The 24,661-nt window shown below is 41.1% G+C and overlaps 1 protein-coding gene across 3 annotated transcripts in view; it reads left to right on the top strand.

Annotated features, from left to right (window-relative positions):
* kcnn2 (potassium calcium-activated channel subfamily N member 2) overlaps nucleotides 1–24,093 on the top strand; it is a 44,848-nt gene extending 20,755 nt beyond the window's left edge. The window contains exons 5-7 of one of the 3 annotated variants that reach the window (XM_064308291.1): nucleotides 3,320–3,447; nucleotides 17,099–17,168; nucleotides 18,311–24,093. In XM_064308291.1, coding sequence (XP_064164361.1) covers nucleotides 3,320–3,447; nucleotides 17,099–17,168; nucleotides 18,311–18,595 — 483 coding nt within the window. In that variant the 3' untranslated portion in view covers nucleotides 18,596–24,093. Of the gene's footprint in view, nucleotides 1–3,319; nucleotides 3,448–5,598; nucleotides 7,614–17,098; nucleotides 17,169–18,310 lie in introns of those variants that run through there. The other 2 variants (XM_064308290.1, XM_064308292.1) reach the window with 2 other exon arrangements.
* Nucleotides 24,094–24,661: the final 568 nt, after the last annotated feature.

Below are 24,661 nucleotides of genomic sequence, written 5' to 3'. Positions count from 1 at the left end.
CTTGTTTTTATGCCTCTGCGACGGCACAACCGTGGTTGGAGGCATTATGTTCTGGGGTTGTCTGTCTGTCCGTCCGTCCCATTCTTGTGTACGCAATATCACAGGAACGCCTTGAGGGAATTTCTTCAAGTTTGGCACAAACGTCCCCTCGGACTCTAGGATGAACTGATTAGATTTTGGTGGTCAAAGGTCACGGTCACTGTGACCTCACGTCCATCCCATTCTCTCGTGAACGTGATATCTCAGGAACGCCTTGAGGGAATTTCTTCAAATTTGGCACAAACGTCCACTTGGACTCAAGGTTGAACTGATTAGATTTTGGTGGTCAAAGGTTAAGGTCACCATGACCTCACAAAACACATTTTTGGCCATAACTCAAGAATTCATACGCTAATAATGACAAAGTTTCACACAAATGTTTAATAGGATGAAGTGATGACATTTTATATCCAAACGGTCAAAGGTCAACTTCATTGTGACATCATAATGTTTGTCCTCCTCTTCGCCACTTCCTCCTCACTGTCCAGTTCCAACCTGATCACCTAGCTGGCCTTCCTTAACAGCTTGTTGAGACTGCTGACCTCCAAGCCTTGGTCCCACCACCCCAGCACATCACCGCGAAAAACAAAGCACTGGCTACTGGTTGGCGGAGGCATACAACCGCGAGGCGGTATTTCTAGTTTATTATTATTTTAAAGGGCAAAAAGCATGCTCTTTCCACGACCGACAATGGACGTACTGAGGCTGGACTGAAGCGATTAAATTCACCAGCCTGTCAATGCATTTGCTCATATTTTTAATCGGCAGCAGCTGCCCACTGATGTTATTGAAGCTTCAAGCACTTGTTACTGTCACTACAGTTGCACATACTATTTAAATCATTTCCTATTGCTGCGCATGAGATCTAGTGGTTAATTTAATAAATTGATGTTTAAAAAAAACACTCTCTTTTGTTTTCTGTGATTTTTAACAATTTTTCTGTGACTGCTTCATGACTTTTTCTGTGACAATCACTTGTTGCAAACATTTTCTCAGTGCATCTTCGAAGCCCGTACCTGTGTCTCCATCTTGCCTGGGTCTTTATTTTGCACCTGCTTTTTAGAGGTTGAGAAATTTCACGCAAGAATCGACCTTCGTTAATTCCGTGGACTTCAGTAATTTAGTGGACTCCTACCCGCTACTGGGAGTTTTTTCTTGCCACTGCTGCTTTAGGCTTGCTCCTGTGGGGGTTCAGGCCAGGGTTGTCTGTGAAGCGTATTGTGGCTGTTGTTTGTGAAATGCGGCATATAAATACATTTTGATTAATTGATTGATTGATTGACAGTACATTCAACAGAATACATAATCAGCTACACTTCTCTACCCGTTATTTGGGCAGCGCACCTTGCGATGACTCATGCGGATGACGCGCATACAGCACTTACCCTGTGCCTGTTTGGGACATAACGCACATGTTTCTGGGGGCAGAATGCGTCATATCTGCCTCTGAACGTAGCCGCTTGAGGCCTAGTACATCTGGTCCATTATATTCTGAGCAACGTTTTCAATGTCCTATCATGTTATACTACACCCTTGTGGATGATAATGCTTATGCCTATAACAGATTAGGGAGCATCACTGCATATTAGAATACATATTGCACCCAAACAATATACATATGTATGCTAATGATATTCAAATATATTTTAATTCATGCCAACTTTAGAAGGTTAAATTCAAAATCAATTTCATGCCAGTGTTGACAGCCCTTGTTCTAGCTATTGATGGGGCACAGCGATAGGCTGTTCAAGTGATTGACAGGTTGCAGGTTTAGACTGTTCTAGTGACTGATGGGTTGGAGGGATAGACTGTATTGGTGATTGATCGGTCAGGGATAGGCTAAGGAGCATATGTTATTATGGCTTTTATTATGATTGTTAGTATGGATGTTATTATGGCCATTATTATGGGTGTTATTGTAGATGCTGTTATGGCTATTACTGATGCTGTTATATATCAACTGCAATGGTAAAGGTGTCGAAGCAGTAATTTTAGCGAAACATGCTGCCTGTTCAGAACAGCAGAACTAGTAACCGCAGGTTCTGATTGGTGCTCCAGCTGCGTGACACCTCTGCAGACCCAACTTTAGAAATGTCTGACCGTGATGGAACCAGGTCAGCTCGTGCCCAAATCAGCAATGAGGACAACGTACAGTGCTTATCAGCTAAATCTAAATCTGTTGTGTTAGGACGAGGTGTGTACGTACAGGCCTATTTATCAGTACAGAAACCTACACCGTGCAGTGTCGTAAAAAAAGCTATTTTATTGTATTTATTCTATATTAGGAGTAGTCAGCTTCACAGAGCTCACACTGGGGCCTGTATAACAAAGCAGGATTGCTGAGTTAGCTGTTTAACTGCACCGAGTAAAACCCGGAACCCTTCCAAATCTGGCACATGGACTGAAGTAAAAAGAGCTCTTCCAGGTTTTACTCGGTGCAGTTAAACAGCTAACTCAGTAGTCCTGCTTCATATACATGCTAGATACCATCGGACCCTTCAGCATCACTTATACCTGCTGCACCCTGTTCCTGGGGACCCACACAGCTGCTACACCTGCTGCCCCTTTACCTTTTTACCTGGGGACCCACACAGCTGCTACACCTGCTGCCCCTTTACCTGTTTACCTGGGGACCCACACAGCTGCTACACCTGCTGCCCCTTTACCTGTTTACCTGGGGACCCACACAGCTGCTACACCTGCCACCCCTTTACCTGTTTACCTGGTGACCCACACAGCTGCTACACCTGCTGCCCTGTGGTCTGGTCTGGAGGGGACCAGTTGTTAACAGCATGCGCTCCCATAGCAGCAGCAGAAAGCAGTTTGGCCTGAATAGCCTGGCAGGGGAACGTGAGCCACAGGAGCTGGGGAAGAAGACACTGATCACTGGCAAATAGCAGCAATCTCCCCTTAAACACACTGATCTTTGAGTGGAAGGATCAACAGCCATTTCCCTTTATAAACACACTGATCTTTGAGTGGAAGGATCAACAGCCATTTCCCTTTATAAACACACTGATCTTTGAGTGGAAGGATCAACAGCCATTCCCTTTATAACACATGATCTTTGAGTGAAGGATCACAGCATTTCCCTTATAACCCTGATCTTTGAGTGGAAGGATCAACAGCCATTTCCCTTTTCTAAACACACTGATCTTTGAGTGGGAGGATGAACAGCCATTTTCTTTTATAACCAGACTTTCCCACTTGACCGTTGTATAAATGCAGTTTGTGTGGTGTGATGTATTGTGAAGGGAAAACCTGCATTTTTATCTTTCAGGTGAAAAATACTGCTGCAAATGTACTCAGGGAGACGTGGCTAATCTACAAGAACACAAAACTTGTTCGGAAGATGGACCATGCCAGAGTTAGAAAGCACCAAAGAAAATTTTTACAAGCAATCCACCAGTGAGTACGCCTGTCATATTTTTTCTCTTGCTGTATACTGTGAAATTTTTGGACCCACCAAGGCAATTATTCTGCAGATCTTCCCTGTGTATTTGAATTGGATGAGGGCATCCAAGAAAAATGAGGGCAACCAGTAATTCTATATACAATATAATATTGTATTTAAATACACTTAAATTCCATTTTTTATTAATCAGCTGGAACAGTAGCCTACTGCTACAAATTAAATTACAACTTTGGGTGGGAATTGGACATGTTTCAGTCCCACTTTGGGTGCCAAATTATTATAATTTTTTTTTACAGTGGTAATAACTTTACATCATTCCTTATTTTTGCACTTGAGGAAAAGTGATCACATTTTATGCATTTAGAATTATGCTGCACAGCCGGCCAACAGATGCCACGGCTATATAATACACTGCATGAAGAAAGACTGGGACAAGGAAAAATACGGATTTAAATCCGTTTTCTCAGATTCGATAGAAAATATAGTAACACACTCAGAAACACATACGCAACATATGTTTCCACATACGTCAATTAACTTTGTTACTTTATTATCACTAAAAAATAAGTGAACATTATTACTTGGGAAAATAATGTTAATATTACTCAAGCTAGCTAGCTAGAAATCCGTCCACAGCTAATTGCCAAAATAAAGGAAACGCCAACTGCAGTATCCCTCTGTGAAGTGCCTGACAGACCGTTCTTGACGATAGATTGACTCCACACGTTAGTTCTTGTTAGTTCTGCGTTTTACCTACTGGAACAGAGGAAGGCCTAAAGGTCAGTTCCAGCAGAAGGTGGCTCGCTCGCTCCGGTTAAGTAGGTCAGTGGAAACAGGGCGTTTGCGGCACACAGTCTTACCAGGCTGTGGCACCAGCTCACTCACCAAAAAGTGTCAGTTTCCTGGAAAGTAGATCTACCCCCATGCTACTTTAATGGTTTTGTCCTTCCTCACCATGCCCCACTCTTCCTTAATGAGAGAGTCCCACCGTGTGAGGTCATCACCCCCCCTCTCACCTCCCTCCGTAATGAGAGCCCCACCCAATGAGTGAGGTCATCACCCCCCCTCCCTAATGGGAACCCCACTCTGGGAGTGAGGTCATCATCCCCCTTCCCTAATGGGAACCCCACTCCGGGAATGAGGTCATGACCCCATCTCGCTAATGGGAGAACCCAATCCCTTCAGTGAGGTCATCACCCCCCTCTCCAAGACCGACTGACTGTAGGCAGCATGTGGTCCTGAGGAGGGAAGGAGGGTATCCCATAAGTGTCACCAAAAAAAAAAAGAAACCGAACCAAAATAAAAGAAGTTTTTAGCATCTGTAGTCTCCCTTTTCAAGTGAGGGATGTGCCTTTTGAGTTTTACTCCAGGACATCCCATAGTTGTATTCCCTATCCCTCCTGTGATTTTAATCCCGTACTGTCGATGTCCGTAGACTGGGAGAGTAAAAATTCCTGGCCGAATTTCAGTTCAGTCAAACTCAGAGGTCCTTCAGTCATACCAATCCCATATGAATAGACATCTCCATAAATACCATTTGTTCACTTGAGTTTTTACATTTCTCTGGGAATAAAACAGAACAGTCAGCGAAACGGCACTGAAAAAAATGAGCTGGCCTGCCCTAGAAACGAGTTAGCCTACGCTAGCAAATCTGCGGTTCTCCCGTCTCTGACGCCGCTGCGCGAAGCTTGGGCGACATCACTCGGTAGGCCAATAAAACAGCGCTTGCATTAGGCGTCATAAGTGCTCTGAACCCTGAGGACAGAGGATGATTTTTGAAACCCATTCTAACACTTCTGATGAATTAATTATTCTGCAGTAGTTATCTCCATGCTGTTCCTGAGCAGTCTACATTCCTGCTCACGTTATTTGAATGTTATCACATGGAAAAGGAAATTTGGTGAGACACGCATGTCGCATGCTGGTGACAGAAAATAGTGGCAGCCAGGAGATGCATTAACAGCAATCTAGCTCCACACAAAAATACCACGTGAAGAGGAAAGCTTTCCATATATTTATACTGTTATAATTGTGTTTAAATGTGCACATACAGCCTCTGCCTTGTCCCTAACCGCTGCCTTCATATTTAATACATTTTTTAATCTATTTTATATTTTAATATATTTATTTTTGATATTTCACAGACTTATTCAAATCGAAGCTGCGATGGTTTCACTGTCGCCGTGGACTTGATAATTCAAGATGCAAAGAACAGTTTTTTAAGCTTCAGTATTTTATATTAAGATGGGTGCAGAATAGCTTAAAACAATGTCGTATTCATTACATTAATGAAAAGCCAACAAAACGAGAGGGAGTGGAGAGTCCTATTTGTGTATAGAAGAGCTTGTAATGTTTTGCCGTTTGGGTAAGAGACCCTAGGGTCCTGTGATGAGTGATTTTTCTTATTATTTTTACCTGCTCTTTATCACTTTTTACATTTATTGTTGTTTAATTTGTTTTTTAAAAATTTGTATTCCTTGGCCGTTATCAGATTTGTTGTTGTTGCTGGCTTGTACTGCTTTTGTATTGGAATACTGTACTGATTTTATATATTTTATAGTCTTAATATACTCTATTAAAAAAATTACTATGTGCTGCAACTTTTATCGACTAATTTTTGTCTATGTTTTCTTTTCCTGTTCATGTCAACATAATGCCATAGAGCTCGGAAGTAAGTCTGAGCGTTTGCCTTTTATATAGAAGTGCTCATTTTGTGTGCATGTCATGCGTTCTCTATTTTAACCAGGCAAAATCTTACTGTAAACTTACTGGCACTAAATTTGACTAGTGTAAATAATTTGAATATTACTAACTGATTATCTTGCTTTGGTTCGACGCCAAACTCCATTTTACTAGTGAAATACATGCGATCCGCATTTGATTTTGACTTTTAAAAAAATGATAAAATCTGGTATTTATTTGCGGTTGATATTTTACACTGTCCAAACTGTGTATGTGGCATAGAAGAACGATCCTTATGCTTTATGCTACATGCTAACGTAGCCAAACCAATTTCTCATCAAACAATAACTGAGTATTATATAAGGGTGAGTGGGATATTTCAAAGAGCAAAATTGTATATAACTCTACTGAAACTTGTATATATATCATCTTTCGTGATGAACTGAACCCACTCAAGCTGAAAGGACATTTTACTACAGTCCATTTGCTAATCTGACCTGGTAAGATGAATATTATAGTCATAATATCAGTGGGTGCTAGTCTACTAGTTAAAACATCAAAATTGTGGGTACTAAAGATAGGAGGGAGCATTTTCTTCTTACCTATCAAACCACTTTTCTGAAATGGAGGCTAACAATGACATGGTGCCATCTTATCCATCAAGTGTAGTGTGGTGTGTGTGTGTGTGAGTGTGTGTGTGTGTGTGTATATGTATACACACACACCCTATCCCACACACACAAACACACACACACGGAGACACCCACACACACACGTGTGCTTGCGTGTGTGCTGTTGTGGACCGAACATCTGCTTGGTTGTAATGATGTGTAATGCCTGCTCTTTGCACTGGGGTTGGTCAGGTAGTCAGAATTATCATCCTGTAATTTCTAATGGGGAAAAGAACCCCCTCTCTTCTTGTCTCTTCTGCATTTTCATCCTTCAACAATGCAGCATTAATCAAGACAACCTTTTTTCAATTCATGTTGTATTACAAAGTTATTTTACATTTGAGATAATCTGTTGATTACAGATATTTTTCTTTAAATCAGTCATACTCTTCCTATCACACCGATTCATCACTGATAATGTTAACAGTTGGACAATGCCATTAAACCAGATGGATTGGATAATTGGCAAGAACTGGCAAGTGTTTTCAGCTGGGAGTATGTTACGAGTCTAACTAGCTTTCTTCCCAATGTCCTATTGTCTTGAACTAGCCTATTTAATTTGCACTAAAGTACCACAATATTCAGTATTATTGATTATCGGTCCAACCCCATGTTCTACTTCTCTTGAAATGCCCATTTGGTTTTGCAGTTTGTTTTGCTTTCTGAATGCCTGCAAATGGAACTGTTGCTTGAGAATGTTTTTTTCAATATATGAATTTTCATGTTAATGAATGTAAAGTAGAGCATTGTAATTTTGTGACACTGTATCTTCTTTTGTAATTTAGAAGCAACAAATTATATTTGTGTGGAAATTCTGAATTTTGTTTCTTATGTTCACTGATATTTTACTGTGGTGTGTTAAAATGCGGTTCCAATATGAAAAAAACATCTTCTCGTTCAGTTGGGACCAGAGAGGATGACATCACAAATGCACAAACATCTCCATGCCCAATATCACAAACAGACAAACATCACCATGTGCAGTAACACAAACACATAAACATCATCATGCCTAGTAACACAAACACACAAATATCACCATGTTCAATAACACAAAAGTATAAACATCACCGTGTGTCGTAAAAGAAAAAGCAAAATCATCAGTGCACAGACAAATTAATGCAGGATTCTGCGTTTTTTATGCAGAAAAGCGAGCCAAAATCTAGGAAAAATACACTTCTGTAAAGCAGATATTTTGAGGTATTTTTTCTAAGGATTACAGCAGGTGATGACCCTGACTTGAACCACAACAAAATTATTAGTGTACCTTTGGGCCAAGCATCTTTCGGCGTCTTACAGAACATTTGTGCTGTTTATTGATCATAATATTTACACAGCTGTCGGTAGCATTGCGAGATTCAAAAGCAAAAGTGCGTAATTTGAATGAAAAGTAGCAAACGAGATGTTACGCTCTAGCTAGCTGGCTCAACATGAGTAGATTAAGACAGAAATTGCTCCTATGGTTTTTCAATACTAGCCCGTGTGGCAAAAATTTGTGACACTTTGTTACAAGTGTCCTAATTAAATTATGAATGGCATATGCTACGTTTGTGTTATTGTGAGTTGGCATATCATGGCAAAAACAGTTATTTTTATAAGAACACAAGCAGATTTTGAAATGTCTTGCATTCCAAAGACGTAGCATTCCATGGGCTAGCGCGACCACTGATGCAGTAACACAAACGCACAGACATCACAACATTATTGTGCCCAGTAAGACAAATGTATTAACATTGCCACGTGCCATAATGCAAATTCATACTCATCATCCTTATGAAACGAATTAATTGGTCTCAAAATAAAAAGTTTGTCTTACAAATTTTGATAATGATGTGAATGTAAGGAGACGTAAAGACTACAGGTCGGGCCTGAGGTCTCGTGAAAAGAGACAAACAGGTTATGATATTAATTAAATGGTTTTGAAAAAAGAAAAACACATTCGGTAAGTATTCCAGCCCATGAATTTGCAGGCCTGTTTCGTCAGGTTTTGGTTAATGCTCTTTCAGAATATCTGAATTTCTTCTACAAAGATTTTTTGGCACAACGGAAAATTCTTTTGAAATATGTAAACATTCCCAAACAGGAACAGAATGTTATGCTACAGATTGGAACATTTTACAATTTCTCTAAACAATTACAAGCCAAGCCCTTGTATTTACTCCAGCAGTCTTTTAATTTTTTTATTTGTGTGTTTGTTTATTTATTTATTTATTTACCTAAAGCCCGTTTGACAGCAGCAGGCCTGCTATATGGTGTCACAGAGCGTTGTCTTTGGCGTGGGCTAGCCCACACAACAGCGCTCTCTGAAGAATCGGCTGGCGAGTGGCATTTACTGGAGTAAACAGTCCCACTCCTACAGCTGGCTGCTGCACGGTGGTTAATATACAAGGCACTCTAAATACTCTTAAATTCTCTTAAATACACAAATTCAATTTTCAGCTGTACGTTTGATGGGTTTTTGGAATAAGACAGTTTAATACATGGATTCATTTGGCTATTTTGTGTGTTTACGCTCATTTTGTGTGTTTACCCATAATTAACGGACAAGGAAATTGTGAATGCTAAATTACCACCACAGAAAGCACATACTGTACACTGCAGAGCGTTATCACAGATTTCCATACGGCCTGAGATTACAAAGAGGGATTCTGTGAATAATTTCCCCTTTGAACATCCTCCTTTGAGATGTCCAGGGGTGTTAAAAAAAAAACTAAATTTGAGAACATTTCCAGGCACAAACCCCCGACAGCTTATATTTCACAATTTCACGCTTTTCGCCCGTGTGAATGTGGAATTATAAAAAGTATAGATCAGCAGAAGGAGCTTTCTTATCCGTGTTCCTTCCCCTCTCTTAGTTCATCCTCTCCAGCATTCAGTCCCACTCTCTACGATAAGAAACTGCATGATAATTAGGAGGAAGAGTGACTAAGACCTGATAAAGACTTCCCATCACTGCTATACATTAGCTTATACTCAGCAGAGACCGCCCCTTTTGTGGCAAGATAATGTGTTGGTATGTCATAGAGCAAGGGATTCTGGGTAACTGTAAATAAACTATCCTTACATCGCACTATTGTAACAAATCAAGCGTTAAATCTTATTTCATTCATGTGTATCAACTCTATGGCTTTGGCAATATTGTTTCATTACTTCCATGCCAATAAAGCTCTGTAAATTTAATTGAATTGACTTGACTACAAGTCTCACCTAGACCCCTCCACGCCCAGACACGCACCAGCCCGCATCATGGCTTACTGAGACTGCCTAATTAGTGAAAATGGTGAAATATTAAAAGGGGGGATTTTAGGTTTGGTTTTCCTTGTGATATGCATGTGTCATCAAGCATGTCTTCCTCTTCATCCACAGCATTTCAGCTCAGCACCGTCATGCTCTGTGGTCTGTGCAACAGCGCGATCTCTCGCTGCCGCTTGTACTGGCAAACGAAGCCGTCGCAGATCTGTTGCCTGTGCTGCATGCAGGCTTACGGCACCTGAAAATAATATGAACAGAGAGCCCGCAGACTGATGTGTTTGTGGATCTGCTGCTTGTACGGTTTTATATTACTGCACTGTCCACTGGGACTCTGCGGGTGCACAGCTGCTGCGGTTCATGCTTTAATACACCAGGACTGAGCGCCGACTGGATTTAACTGCTTAGCTTACTGTGGTTCCTCTGATGTATTGGCCCATAGCGAGTCTGATAGCAATTCTTGTGCAAAAACAGAAGGAACTGGTAGACATAGCTCATGCAACACACACACACAAACACACAATTATTCTGTGATACTTCCAGGGAGTTAGATAACTGATTTCCTTTGAGTATTCGCATGAGTGCGTTGTTATTTTAAACATTTTGACTGTTGTATTTGCAGTAGGGGCCCTCGGTGTTATTTATACTGCGGGTGTACGTTGTGACGTGCTGTGGTCGTTCCGGAATGTTCTCGGCTATGCATGCTATTTAATTTCAAAGTTTACGTTCTCGGGAATGCATGTTATTTAATTTCAAAGTTTATGTTCTCGCGAATGCGTGCTATTTATTTTCAGTGTTTAGCCGACGCATTGCTAAGTGGACTGCAGTGTTGGTTCAGTGGTACATTTAGGTTCTCTTCCGCTGCTCTGCGCATATTATAATCTAGTTGGCCCTCCGGGAATACTTGTTTTCCTTGCATGAGTCTAAAAGTGTACTGTATGCTAATATTTTTGCTCTGCACTTCAGCAGTTGATTTAGTCACCGCTGCTCCTCAGCACTGAAGGCTTCCTGTAACAGAACTCAGCATTAGTTATAATCTGCGTGACATATTTGTTTGTGCCCGTATAATGCGGTGGAACGGGGCTGAAATATGACTCGGTGACAGCTTAAAAGCGGACTGGTATGATCCGCTCATGCTTTTATTTTGAAAGACGTTAAAACAATAAAGACAATAAAAATTATGCTTCCATTAGGTCTTGAGTTCCAGCCAACTCTGACATGTATATATGGTGGGGAACGAAGTGCTGTTGAGTTTTAGAGGGCCATGGTGCTTTGATGTTCGTGCTTTCACCCGTCAGAATGCTGTGACAGCAGGGGGCAGTAAGTACCCTGGCTTAGGGTAAAAGCTTCTGCACCAGCTGTGGGGGTAATATGGGAGAATTATATGGGGGGCAGTAAGCATGTAAGCAGGCTGTAGCTCAAGAGGGCCTCAGGTGGCTCGCACCGTAAAGACACTCGTTATGAAAGCAAAAAGCATGAGCCCTGTGACTGGTCCAGTCGTGCCATGGTCGGAGGTCCACATTGGCCAAACCTCCTTGGGGAATGATAGGGGGTAAGTCGGCTAGTTCCGTTGTTCTCAGCGCTCTCTAGCGGCCACTCCTGGTCAGACCAGGCACCTGCTTACAGACAGTCCTCCCATAACAGAGACAGTGTATAATTGCTGGTGTGTCTGCAGGGTGGAAAATAGTGAGAATAGGTGTCATATGAAGTGGAGAAGTCACATGTCTGGCCTTTCCTCTCCTCCTGACCTCAGCAGGAAGGGTTGGAACAGGAGATCAAAAAGTTTGGTTCAGTTCAGGTTGGGAAATACTGGGGATAAAATCGGGGATTAAATTTAAATTTAAAAAAGAGGACGTCAGGTCAATGGCTGCTTGGTCTGCAGCAGAAATGCAAATGCCCATTTAGTTGACTGTAATCATAGTGAACATAACCCTAATCCTAACACACATACATACATAAAAATAGCCACACAACTTTTACACACATTTAACGTGCAAAATAATGAATAAATCCTCAACATACCTGGGTATGTCCACTTTAAAAGAGGCAGAAACTTTTATTTGTTTATTTGAATTTTAACTCCTGTTCCAATTTTCATCAACTGAAGTATCAACTGAAATATTTTATTTAAACTGTTATACGGAACCTAGTTATGCAGTAGTGTGATTAATGTCACATTGGCAGGAAAGGCAAACTCCTCCCTCGTAAGCAATTTACTGAATTATCCAGTGGCCTCATTCAAACATTAAGGTCAATTTATGTTCAGGATTTAGAGCCTGGTACGGTGCTCAATTCGGAGTGCAGTGCATTAACAGTATGACCACATTTACCCCCTTGGGGCAAAGTGGGACTGCCAGATCTCTGTATGAATTGATCCGGTCGAATGAGGATTAATTAATTTTTTCTAATTCCGGAATCTCAATGTGTCCAATTCCCAAAACGTGCACTCATTCAACCCACAGACTGTAGACTGTAGACATGTAGACTAATTCTAACACATTGGCAGTTATGATTCAAACTAATTGGTCTTTTTTTAGAGTTTGTTTTTCATTTGATTAAATATTGCCCAACGTCTATGGGAAATTTCACATTGAAAAGTAATATGTCATACTGTAACGAGTCAAATGTTTTGGCCGTAAATAACCCTTGGTCCTTATGATTCATTGAATACATTTCTTTTTGTATATAGGCATTTCGAAATTACGTCAGTTGCCATGCTAATTTAAATTATTACTGGTTTATTACTTTCATGTACTGTCCTTAAATGCACTGAAGAGGTTGGTTATGTATGCCTGCTCACCCAGACTTTAATCATCCCAGAACTCTGGTCCACCTAAAAGCAGTGCTTCCTAAACAGTGCCCCGAGGACCCACTTCATATGCTGATTTTTGTTACAGCCAATCTGTTGATTAATTAAGGTTGCTGACAATGTTTCTGTGTTCTACTGCATTTTTTCCTTGAACTAAATGTAACACAGTGCAGTCTGTGGCCATTTGCTTTTTTTTTTTTAATTTTCATTTTCCACAAATGATTGTATTTTAGTGACCAGGTGTCTGTTCTTTCAGCAGTTAGTATCCAACCAATTTCACCTGTCAGTTTAAAATGGAGTCAAATTTTTAAAAAAGAATCTCCTTCTATAGCAATCGTTTCTCGTACAGCACATTACAGGGAATGGAAGCATTAGTTGATAAGGCTGCTCAAATGCCCTTGGAGGTGAATATGGAGCGTTTATTCTTCTTGGCAGGCACAGCTATTTCTGACATAATGTGGCTTTAAGGGAGTAAATCATCCCTTGGTCAACATTAAATGTGTCTAATTAACAGCAGTTATCAGCCTGTTACAATGCAGAGGTTGCAATAATGGATGGAATGAAAACCAGCACACAGTAGGTCCCCAGTAACCCAGAACACCGTAGGTTCCCAGTAAACCAGTCCAGTACACAGTGGGCCCCCAGTTAAGCAGAACACAGTGAGTCCCCAGTTAGCCAGCACACAGTTGGTCACCTGTAAATCAGCACACAGTGGCAGTTGGTTCCCAGTTAACTAATACACAGTTGGTCCCCAAAGGATGCATAAAATAACATGTATTCATAAATGCATATATGTACGAGCATAAATAAAGATACACAGATACACACATAGACGTGCAAATGAAATAAATAGAATTAACCTGGGACAATCAGTATATGTTGCTAATAATGAATAAGCAGGAACCAGACTACCATGATCAGGCACTTCCACAAATCAATGCTATTCCATTATTGTTGTTAGAACCAACCAGTAAAGCCAAGGCAGGCTGTAATAACAGGAAAAAGATGGATGTAACAAGTCCACAGAACCACACAGGCATGGACGGGTATGATGAACAAGTTTATTGGGGTTTAGCAAGCCACAACACGGTCACTGTCACCATTGTTGCAGTCGTTGTTGTTGTTGTTGTTGTTGTAGTCATTGTTGTGGTCATCATTGTTGTTGTTGTTGTCGATGTTGTGGCTCCTGTACTTGATCGTGTGCCTCTGTGGTCTCTCGGTCTCACTACAGGCAGCACATATCAAGGTTAGCACTGATCGCGTAACCGCCCACAGCTGCAACTGCCTGCAGACTAAACCACTCCCCCATCTCTCCGCCTGCAGACTAAACCACTCCCCCATCTCTCCGCCTGCAGACTAAACCACTCCCCCATCTCTCCGCCTGCAGACTAAACCACTCCCATCTCTCCGCCTGCAGACTAAACCATTCCCATCTCTCCGCCTGCAGACTCAAACCACTCCCCATCTCTCCGCCTGCAGACTAAACCACTCCCCCATCTCTCCGCCTGCAGACTAAACCACTCCCCATCTCTCCGCCTGCAGACTAAACCACTCCCCCATCTCTCCGCCTGCAGACTAAACCACTCCCCATCTCTCCGCCTGCAGACTAAACCACTCCCCCATCTCTCCGCCTGCAGACTAAACCACTCCCCCATCTCTCCGCCTGCAGACTAAACCACTCCCCCATCTCTCCGCCTGCAGACTAAACCACTCCCCATCTCTCCGCCTGCAGACTAAACCACTCCCCCATCTCTCCGCCTGCAGACTAAACCACTCCCCCATCTCTCCGCCTGCAGACTAAACCACTCCCCATCTCTCCGCCTGCAGACTAAACCATTCCCCATCTCTCCGCCTGCAGACTAAACCACTCCCCCATCTCTCCGCCTGCAGACTAAACCACTCCCCCATCTCTCCGCCTGCAGACTAAACCACTCCCCCATCTCTCCGCCTGCAGCCGGCACCAAAACCACGCTGCCCCCTTCACAATGGGTTTTTAGTCTCACCTAAAAAATGTCAACCGTACCTGCTTCTCTAGCAGATGCAGAAAGGGCATTCCAGAGACAAAGAGCACGGCAGACAAATGCTATACACCCCAGACGACTTCCTGTTAACTCTGGGGGTAACCAAATAGCCCCTGTTCAGAGAGCGAACAGGGTACACAGGCGTATCCGGCCTAGTAAGGTCAGATAAATACGGTGGCAGTAATCCTTTTAAGGCTTTATAGGTGAGGAGGAAGACCTTGAAATCAGCTCTGGCCTGAATTGGAAGAGAGGCCAGAATGTGTGTTATGTGATCAGATTTTCTATTTTTGGTCAAGACTCTCACTGCAATATTCGGGACAAGTCTTCTACTGATTACAGTAGTCAAGTCTAGATGTTACAAACACATGTATCAAAGTTTAAGCATCCACAATTGATAGCATAGGTCAGTTTTTAGCAATGTTACGAAGGTGGAAAAAACCTGTCTTGAAATAAAGATAAAACCAATTTTTTAACAGTCGAGTATTGTGATTTTATGCAACATCAATATTTAGAGTTATCTGCTCAGTTAGGTGCCTGTATTCAGCTCGTCAAGCAACTAACATCTCGGTTTTTTCTGCATTCAAGAACAAGAAACTCAGCCCCCATCTTTTAATTTCAGACAGGCATTCCTCTAGGTTTACAAGTGGAGTTGGGTCATACAGCTCAAGACATACATAAAGCTGTGTGTCATTGGTGAAAATCAGTACCATATTTGCCAATGACATCGTCAAGGGGCAGCTTGTAAATAGAAAAAAGCAACAGACTAAGGACTGAACCCTGGGGCACACCAAACTCTTCCTTTGAAAATTCAGAAATGGCATTATTGCAGACTACATATTGACATCTGTTTAACCGGTACAAATTGAACCATTAGAGCACTATCTCATGGATACCTGTGTTTCTCCAATCAAACCTGTTTAAAAGCATGCTCTCCTCAATGATGTCAAAGGCAGCGCTTAGCAGCAGCAACACTGATGTTAAGTTTCAGTTGATGGCTATCAGCAGATCATTCAACACCCTTACCCGGGCCGTTTCAGTGGAATGGAGGCATCAAAGGCCAGACTGAAGTTGGTCAAAAAGACAGTTAGTGGATAAATATATAAAAGTTGAGCAACTACAGCTCTTGGATATAAAACAAAGGTTGGAAATGGGTCTAAAATTGTTCTGTACGTCAGAGTCAAGATTTGGTTTCTTTTCTAAATGGTTTAATAATAGCCATTGTGAAAGCTGATGAAACAGAACCCGTAGAAATCAACATGTTCACAATATTGAGAACTTAATATCATAAAATCGGAAGCAGTTCCTTAAAAATTTTAGCTGGGATGGGGTCTCATATACAGGTGGTGGGTCAATTTTATTCATTAAAAAAATCATTAAAATCATTGGTAGAGAGAGGAATTTTGAGCATGGGGACGTCAAAAAGGAACCTAGAATTTTTTTTATTGTTATTAACTAGTTGTGAAAAATGTACAGCCCTGTCTGCTGACACTGAATGGTTGTATTTTTTTAAACATTCCACGCAGGCAAGGCAAAAGTTCATGAGTGTAGTTTCATTCCACTGGCATTCCAGGTTTTTACATGTCTGTTTCAGTGCTTGTGTAGCATGTGAACACCAAGGCCCTGTTTAGTCTGGGTATGTTGTCTAGTTTTTAATGGGGCAAGGACGTCAAGGGAACTGAGCAGAGCATTGTTCAGACTGTCAGTTAGGACACCCTGTGCCTTTAGTGTTTGAGGCGAGAATAGTAGGTAGTCGCTCAAAAAGTGTGCTTTTCAACGTGAATAGGTGGCAAACACTTGAGATAAACAACGAAGCGCTGGAAAAATTCAAAAATGATCAGAAACTGGAATATCTAAAACAGACAGAGCATTAATGCCGTTACCTCTGCAGAGAGTAGAGCAAATATTTAGTTATGCAAAAATGTAAGTAAGGTCTTAGCAAGGACAAATGGGGCTATATTATTGTTTGACTTCTTTATCATTTTTTCTTTATTTTGTTTTTATAATAAGTATGAATAACTAAAACATTGCTGGCTTTTGTCATCATATTTAATGTGTATTGCTTGTATCAATTTTTTTTTTATGCAGCAAAAACTGCAATATAATTGTAATTGTTTGCAACAGGTGTGCCTTTAGAAAATGCAATTATTTATCAGTTTCTGTTGGTCAGCTACACTTCAATAAAATGTTGGCTTAAAATGGTCTTGTTGTTCAGATTAAGAAGTGTAAAAATGGAGCAACGCAAGCTGAACGATCAAGCAAACTCACTCGCGGACCTTGCAAAGGTAAGAAAAGCTGTTTGTTCAGTTATAAATTTAGTTTGATGGGATGCATGGCAGCTCTGTAGAATTAATTTTTTTGAATGCAAGAGAAAACTCTACTCACTGTAACCATGGTGAAAACCCGCTATTCTATATATTAGAGGGAAGCCTCAGATGATCAACCAGGTATGGCTTTTTCCCCCTCAATATCAATGTCCAAGTATGTCTGCCACTGCCTTATTTGCAAACAATATGTGCTGTCAATTTCTCAGCCCATTAGACCTCATTTCAATACTGAATATTAACTAAATGAACTGGTTGATAACCACCTGACTTGACACACAACTGTCCACAACTATGTTGTGTAAACCTGCATGAAGTGAACAAATTACTTAAAGTAAGTAGTCTAAGGGAGGAGAACATGTTCAAATCCAAAATGGTGGAAAATTCCATTAAGTACAGGTAATAAAAACAGTCACAGACACCCTGTAGGCTTCAACATGATTGGTGCGTCCTTGAGCCTGAAGTTTTCATCTCCTTTAAAAAATAAATAAATGGATCAATTAATAGACAAATTAATTTAATTTTGAAGAATAATCAGGTAATATAAACACACAAACCCAACATCTGGAGGCATGCCATCTCTGTATAATCTGCTTTTGTTTGTTATCTGAGTGTAGCTTCTTGCTTCACCACACATCCTTGAGAGCCCATACACCTGCCAATGTAAAGTCATTGGTCATCAGACACTTCTGCCAATACCTAAAACACCCATCGTTGCACAGAAGCGATCTCTAGGCCAAAAACAAAACAGACACTAAACCTGAAATAACACCAAAAAAAACCAGGAAAGTGAGCTGTCCCATTAATAGTGGTCCAGGCGCTCCTAGCTGTGCGCTAACTACTGTCTGTTTGTATTTTCACGTCTATGCAGTGGAAATGTGTGATGGATTCATTTGGAAATGTACTTAGACTTCACTTGAAAACACACCAAAAAATTTAGCATTTGTCACACTCTGGGTCAGAATGCAGTAAATATCTGTAGGCGTGTGTGCTTCCACCCCATATCGTACTTCAGCATGTGACGATCACCCACCGACATGAACAGTTCAGATGAAAGAACTGTTTAGGAAAAGTTCCTGACCCCCCCCCACCTGTCGTTTCAGACTCAAAACACCATGTACGACCTGATTTCGGACTTGAACGAAAGGGGGGAAGACATGGAGAAGAGGATCTCGCACCTGGAGACCAGGCTGGAGACTCTGCTGGAGAGCCTTCGGGCCCTGCCCGGACTGATAAGCCAGATCATTAGCGAGCAGCACATGGACTTCCTGGAGTTCCACGTGCAGCCTTTTGATAAACTCAATTCCCACAGCCCCGACCGTTCCCATTCCCTGTCCCGGAGGAAGTCCACGTCCACGGCACCAGCAACCTCCTCGGAGAGCAACTAGAGCCTGACCCGACACAGTAAAGACGTTTTCTGCGTATATGCATTCAATGAGAAGCAATATTATTTTATTAAAGCATTTTAAAGTAACATCCAAGCTTTGATTACAGAATCAAAAGTATCTGTATAATAAACTTTTAAAGACCACTCCGCCATTTGTTAAGAACCTTTGATATATTACTTTTTTTCACGAAGGATTTTACATTTTACATCCTTTTTGGCAGTGTCCCTCACGGAGATACGTCGGAAGAGGTTTAGCAGTTTTATTGGGAATGGTCTTAGGCATTTCGTCCTTTTTTCCATGTAAAATCAGCTAATTTAAATGTTTGGGGAAAAAAGTAAGCAGTAACTCTCATTTCTTATTTAAAGGACAACTTTGGGGGTTTTTTTTTTTTTCAGGAAGTATTTCCAGCAGGCTGATTAGAAATGCTAATTTAGTCACATCTTTCTTCGTGAAGCTTCGTTCGCCCCGATAAACCGCTCCTCTCTGCTTTGCGAGTCAAACGAGGCCATGCGAACGAGGCTGGAAGTGCCCGTAAAATAACCTCCCTCAACATAATAACTGCACAGCCCGAAGGGCGCGTCCCTTCTGAAGTACGGGAGCAGCACAGTGAAATTAGTTCTTTTTGCTACACACTTAAGGGGTTTGGAATTGAGAGCAAAAGATGAATATGAGACAAAAGTACAAATACAATCTGATTTTATTTTATGCCATTTACATGCGTTCAGTTTACCATTTTATAGAAACTGCTGTTTTTGTGGCGAGTCCTCTGTTTTCAGCTGTGCAAAAGTACGTTGATGGATGCACTTAAAAAAAAATCTAAGCAATAGCCTAATATTTATTTATATAGCCCTGAAATGCCCTCAAAATGCAATCATTGCATGAAGTCTGTGACATCACCAATCGTTTGCCATCTTCTTTGGAAATGCTTTTCCTGCGGCTGCTTTGAGTTGATCTTTGTTTTGGGAGGTTTTTTGTCTACAGTCTCCTCTTCAGAAAGTGAAATGGAAGCTCAGTTGGAGTTAAATCAGGTGACTGGCTTGGCGAGTCCAAACTTTCCGCTTTTTCCCACTGACGAATGCTTTGGCTGCATAGGCAGTGTGCTTGGGGACATTGTCTTGCTGCTGGATTAAGCACCGGCCGATGAGGTAGGAGGAATGTCTTTGTACGTAGCCAGACAAAATCTGTCTGTACACTGCCTACATCCTACAGCTGCCATCCTGTGTTACATCATCAATAAAGACAAGTGAGCCTGTTCCAGAAGCAGCCATGAGACTACCTTCTCCAGGTTTCACAGATAAGGGAGGGGGGTGCTTTGCATCATGGGCTGTTCCTTCCTTTTTCCACACTTTCGGCTTTCCATCATTTTGGTCCAGTTTTATTTTTGTCTCATCTGTCAATGAAACATCTGCTCCAGAACTCTTCTGGCTCATCTGTAATTTTTTTTTTTTGTGAATTCTAATCTGGCCTTTCTATTCTTGCTGCTGATGAGAGGTTTTCATCTTGCAGTGTAGCCTCTATACTTCGGCTCTGAAAGTCTTCTGCGTACGGTAGTTTGAAATGTCTTCACCCCTGCTCTCTGGAGACGGCTGGTGTTAGGATTTTTCTTCACAACTCTTAGGATTCATCAGTCATCTACTACAGGTGTCTTCCTTCTCTGACCTGCAGGGTATCTATTTCTGAGTCCACCTGTGTTTTCTTTCTTTCTTTCTCAAAGACTTTCTTTCTTTTTCAGAACTGCTGAACTTGACATACCTTGACATTCTGTGCTGTCCTTCTTAATGAATTCTTCTGTCTTCTCAGCTTACAGTGGTTTTGTTACAGTTGCTTTTCAGTCAGTTAGTCCTCTGGTCTTCATGACCAGAGGCTTTTTCACGGATTGTTCAGACATAAAAGAGCAGTGAGTGTCTAGTCTTGGTTTTGCCTTCATTTTTTTATGTGAACAATCCGTGAAAAAGGAAACACCAGAGCAACAATTAATGCCTGTCAGTCATACCTTAACTTACTTTTGCACATCTGAAAATGGGGGGGGGGGGCTCAACACAAAACAGTTGTTTCTATAAAATGCTCAAACATATACGCATATAAATACCATGAAATAAAAGCTGATTGTACATTTATCTCATATTCATCTTTTGATTTCAAATCCAAATGCCCCATGGCTACAGCAGAAATAATACATTTCACTGCACCATTCCCATGCTTTTGGAGGGGAATTAATTTTGCATCAGTCCATCACCACGCATTTGGTGTTTCAGTTGACGGACTACTTTTTTTAGCGGAAGCGTACACTGTTCTCAGTGAGCACTACGGCAAGCTTAGAAGCGTGTGACACTGCATAAATACAGCCTGCCACAGTGCAAATAAGGAAGTGTTTCTACAATGCAAAAAAGTACTGAAAATGAACATTACTATTAAAGTATGGAACAATAACTGCTCAGAATTATCTATTAAATACATCGGTATGTGCTAATCAAGCTTGTGTTTGGTGGAAAGCCACATTTAGAGGGCATTTCAAGTCTCATTCACACAGTCCCATTAGACTGCATTGCAAAGCAGAGTGGAACGGTTCTCAGGGTGACCAAAGCTCAATAAAGAAAGATGTGACACAGTTATTATCACTATCAATCAGCATGGTGGATGATTGGAAAAAGTAGATCAACATCCAATAAAAACCGAAGTTATCCTTTATGATTGAAAGCTTCTCAGCAGTTTGATAGAGGCTGAGGTGCCCCATAGTCCGTAATCAGACCCTTACTGTCCTTGAATCCTGACAGCACTGTTTCCGACTACGCTTGGGCGTCACATTAGCAGTCTGGGGCGGAGAGCTGACAGTAGGCTAACCATATTAGCCTAGTGCTAACCCCCAACCACAGTCCGCTAACCCGAGTTAGCAGTGGGCTTACATTAGCGGCATGCTATTAGCGCAAATTAATGTATGCCACTGCGTTATCTTGTGCTCCTGGCTGACAGCCCGGTGCCTCCCCCAGTATAATTACAGTAACGCGTCCCCTGTTGAGGCCCAGCTTTGAGGGACCACAGTCCCACATTGTAGTGCAGTCTCCTCTCTCTCTGCAGCTCTCGTGCCAGGAGAAATAGTCACAGCGCCTGATGCCCACAAAAAAAGAGACAATCAAAACTCCAAAAAAAAAGTACTAGTACTACATACACATTAACAGAATTTGACATTATTTCAAAGATTTCCTCATGTTATTTTAAATTGTCAGTAGCTACATTCCCATTAGAATGGTGCAGTAAATACCTGTGAGCACTAAAAAAAAAAAAAATCACTTGTACTGTACTTTCCGTAATGGAAGACTGACTGGGTGGCCCCAGCACAGGTAATGCAGAGCTCAGTCAGGTGGAAGAAGAATGCCTTGCAGGAGCATATGAAACGTCACCACGGCCATAAATTATTTTCCGCTGCATCTGTCGAGTTCAAAATGGTCGCCGGTTAAGACTACCTCTGTCGGATGAGTTTAAACGTCCTAGTTAACGGCGCGTTAAAATGGCGTTAAACCAGCATTGAAACTCTGTTAGACCAGTGTGAGACCAGCATTATATCTGCGTTAAACCAGTGTTCAAAACAATGCGTTAAACCAGCATTAAATCTGCGTTAAACCAGTGTTCAAAACAATGCATCAAACCAGCATTATAACTGTGTTAAAACTGTGTTCAAAACAATGCATTAAACCAGCATTATAACTGTGTTAAAACTGCGTTAAAACAGTGTTAAAACAGATTTCCATAACATAGGCTATTAAGTTGTACTGATAGTAAAATAGCCTTGCACAAATCATGCAGAATCAATTTTACAGGCTAAAAATCTATTCAAAAACACATATCTTGTCAAGTGCTTTGTGAACAATTACATGTGAATGTTTTATCACTTCCAAGGTAGATTTGCTGTGGCATTTTAACCAAAATATAAGAGCTTAGCACTTAGGTCAACAATTTTTAAAAAGTCCAAAATTATGATTATTATTTGATACTTCTAACAAAAAATCTATTTAAAAAATGAATCAATCAATCTCTCAAATGAAGATTGTAACACGTGTTCATATAAAAAAACATTTTAGCTGCAATTATTGGTGAAGATACATTCAATCACTTTAACTTAAGTCTGTACATCACTGGAATACTGAGTATGCGAGCTTCAGCATCTCCTCTGTTCCTAGTACATATTGGCCATCATAGCTTCATGTTATATAGCTCACACATTTCCCAAAAAATATATTTAATAGTATGAAGCATCATTTTCGGCAGTTTATGAATTCTTTACTTGTGAGTTCGGTTCTTGAATTGGCTTGATTTTAAACATCAATTTGAAGAAAGTAGGGGATGGTACATGAAAATTTTTGGACTGAAGCTTAAGTTAACATTAAACTACAGTCACAGTTTTGTTTGATACTTTGCATCACTGAAAAAGACACTATTGATTAAGTGCTTTGAAAAAGTATTCAGACCCTTGGACAATGAACATTTTGCTGGATTGCTGGATGTTAGTGACATTTTTTATCTATTAAATATAGTTATTCATCCCCCCCCCCCCCCGCTTCTGGTCTTTGGTGGACTGAAACAGGGTTTTCTGTCTGGATTTGCTTATATTTTATGCTGTCAAACTTTTCTTCAGTTCTGATAAGTTTGCCATTCCCTGCTGAACAGACACATCCCCACAGCACAATATGGCTGCCACCAGGCTTCACCACCGGGATTAATGTGTAAAAGTGGGACGTATGTATTCTTGGGTTTTGTGCCAGTCACAAGGCTTCAGATTTTGAGCAAAAACCTAAATTTAGCCATGCTGAATTTTAGCTGCATCAGTGTCATGTTTATTTCATCTTCCAAGTGGGTTTGGAGGTTGGCTTTTTTATTTTTAATAATGGCTTCTTTCATTATAGCTGATCCCTGGCCCTGATGAGGTGTGGAAGACGGCCAACGTGCTCCCACTACATAAAATCACTGATCCCTGAAACCTAAAAAAAACGACCTCTCTCTCCAAGCGTTCCTGCCTGGCGGAAATCATAGATTCCCTGATCAATGATCAGCTCTGTTATTTCCTGGATATGAAATTAATCTCGGTTATCATTCGAGGTTTTGAGATGGATGTAGAACCACTCCGGCTGCAAGTCTCGTTTAAAATGGACCGCTTTTAAAAAGCGCCTTGGATAGGAAAGAGCATTGCGCTACTCTGTTCATTCATCTCTCATTTGATGCATTATTGCTGCATAGGCTGTCCTCTCTTGGGTTAGGTCTGCATGGAAGTGGTTTCATGAGATTTGGTGATCATATTGTGAGGGCATCTTAGACCATTTCTCCGTACAGGATATTTCAAGATCCTTCAGATCCTTCACTCTATACTTGTGGATTTCCCTCTTCAGTTCAAACCACAGATAGGACCGGAACATCCAGTTCCAGTCCGAATGCTGTTTAACAAACTCAAATTTTGTATTTTTTTGTGATTGCCCTCAACTGTCTTAAGAGGTGGTAACCAGCGATAGACTTGAAGACTTTGTGTCTAAGTTCTCCAAATCTCCAACGGTGCAGCATTAATTTTTTGTTGCCTCAGAAAAATTATGCCTCACTGGGTGTGGGGGCGAGATGCACTTGTTTCCTCCACCAGACTGTGCTTTTTTAAACCAACTCATTAACCAAATATTGGACAGCATTATCATTGTTTATTCGTCTCTAACCATCTCCTGGCTTGTGAAGATCAACAACCTTTTTGCCTCCTTTCTTATGGGAGGCCATTGCTTTCAATCACCTGTATTGTTAATTTTATACACCCTTCTTTGCTTATCATTGGTGTGAATCATTCTGTAGATGAATGGGTCATATTTACAACAAATATTTGTTTCTAAATTACAGGGTCTTAAATGAAAGTTTGACACTGTAAAAGCAAAACTGTGCAAGTGAATACTTTTGCAAGGCATTGTGACCTTTAATAGTTTCATCGCTGTCAGGTTGGGGGATGGGTATTCTGAAGATATCTGCTTTATGTCATCCAAGCAGTCCCAACATAAACGAGAAGAAGGCGTTTAAATATGCGAGTCACCAGAGATATTATAG

This window comes from Anguilla rostrata, chromosome 14, assembly GCF_018555375.3.
Source record: "Anguilla rostrata isolate EN2019 chromosome 14, ASM1855537v3, whole genome shotgun sequence".
Lineage (NCBI taxonomy): Eukaryota > Metazoa > Chordata > Actinopteri > Anguilliformes > Anguillidae > Anguilla > Anguilla rostrata.
Note: the sequence above shows the minus strand (reverse complement) of the source record. Positions and strands in the feature narration are given on the sequence as shown.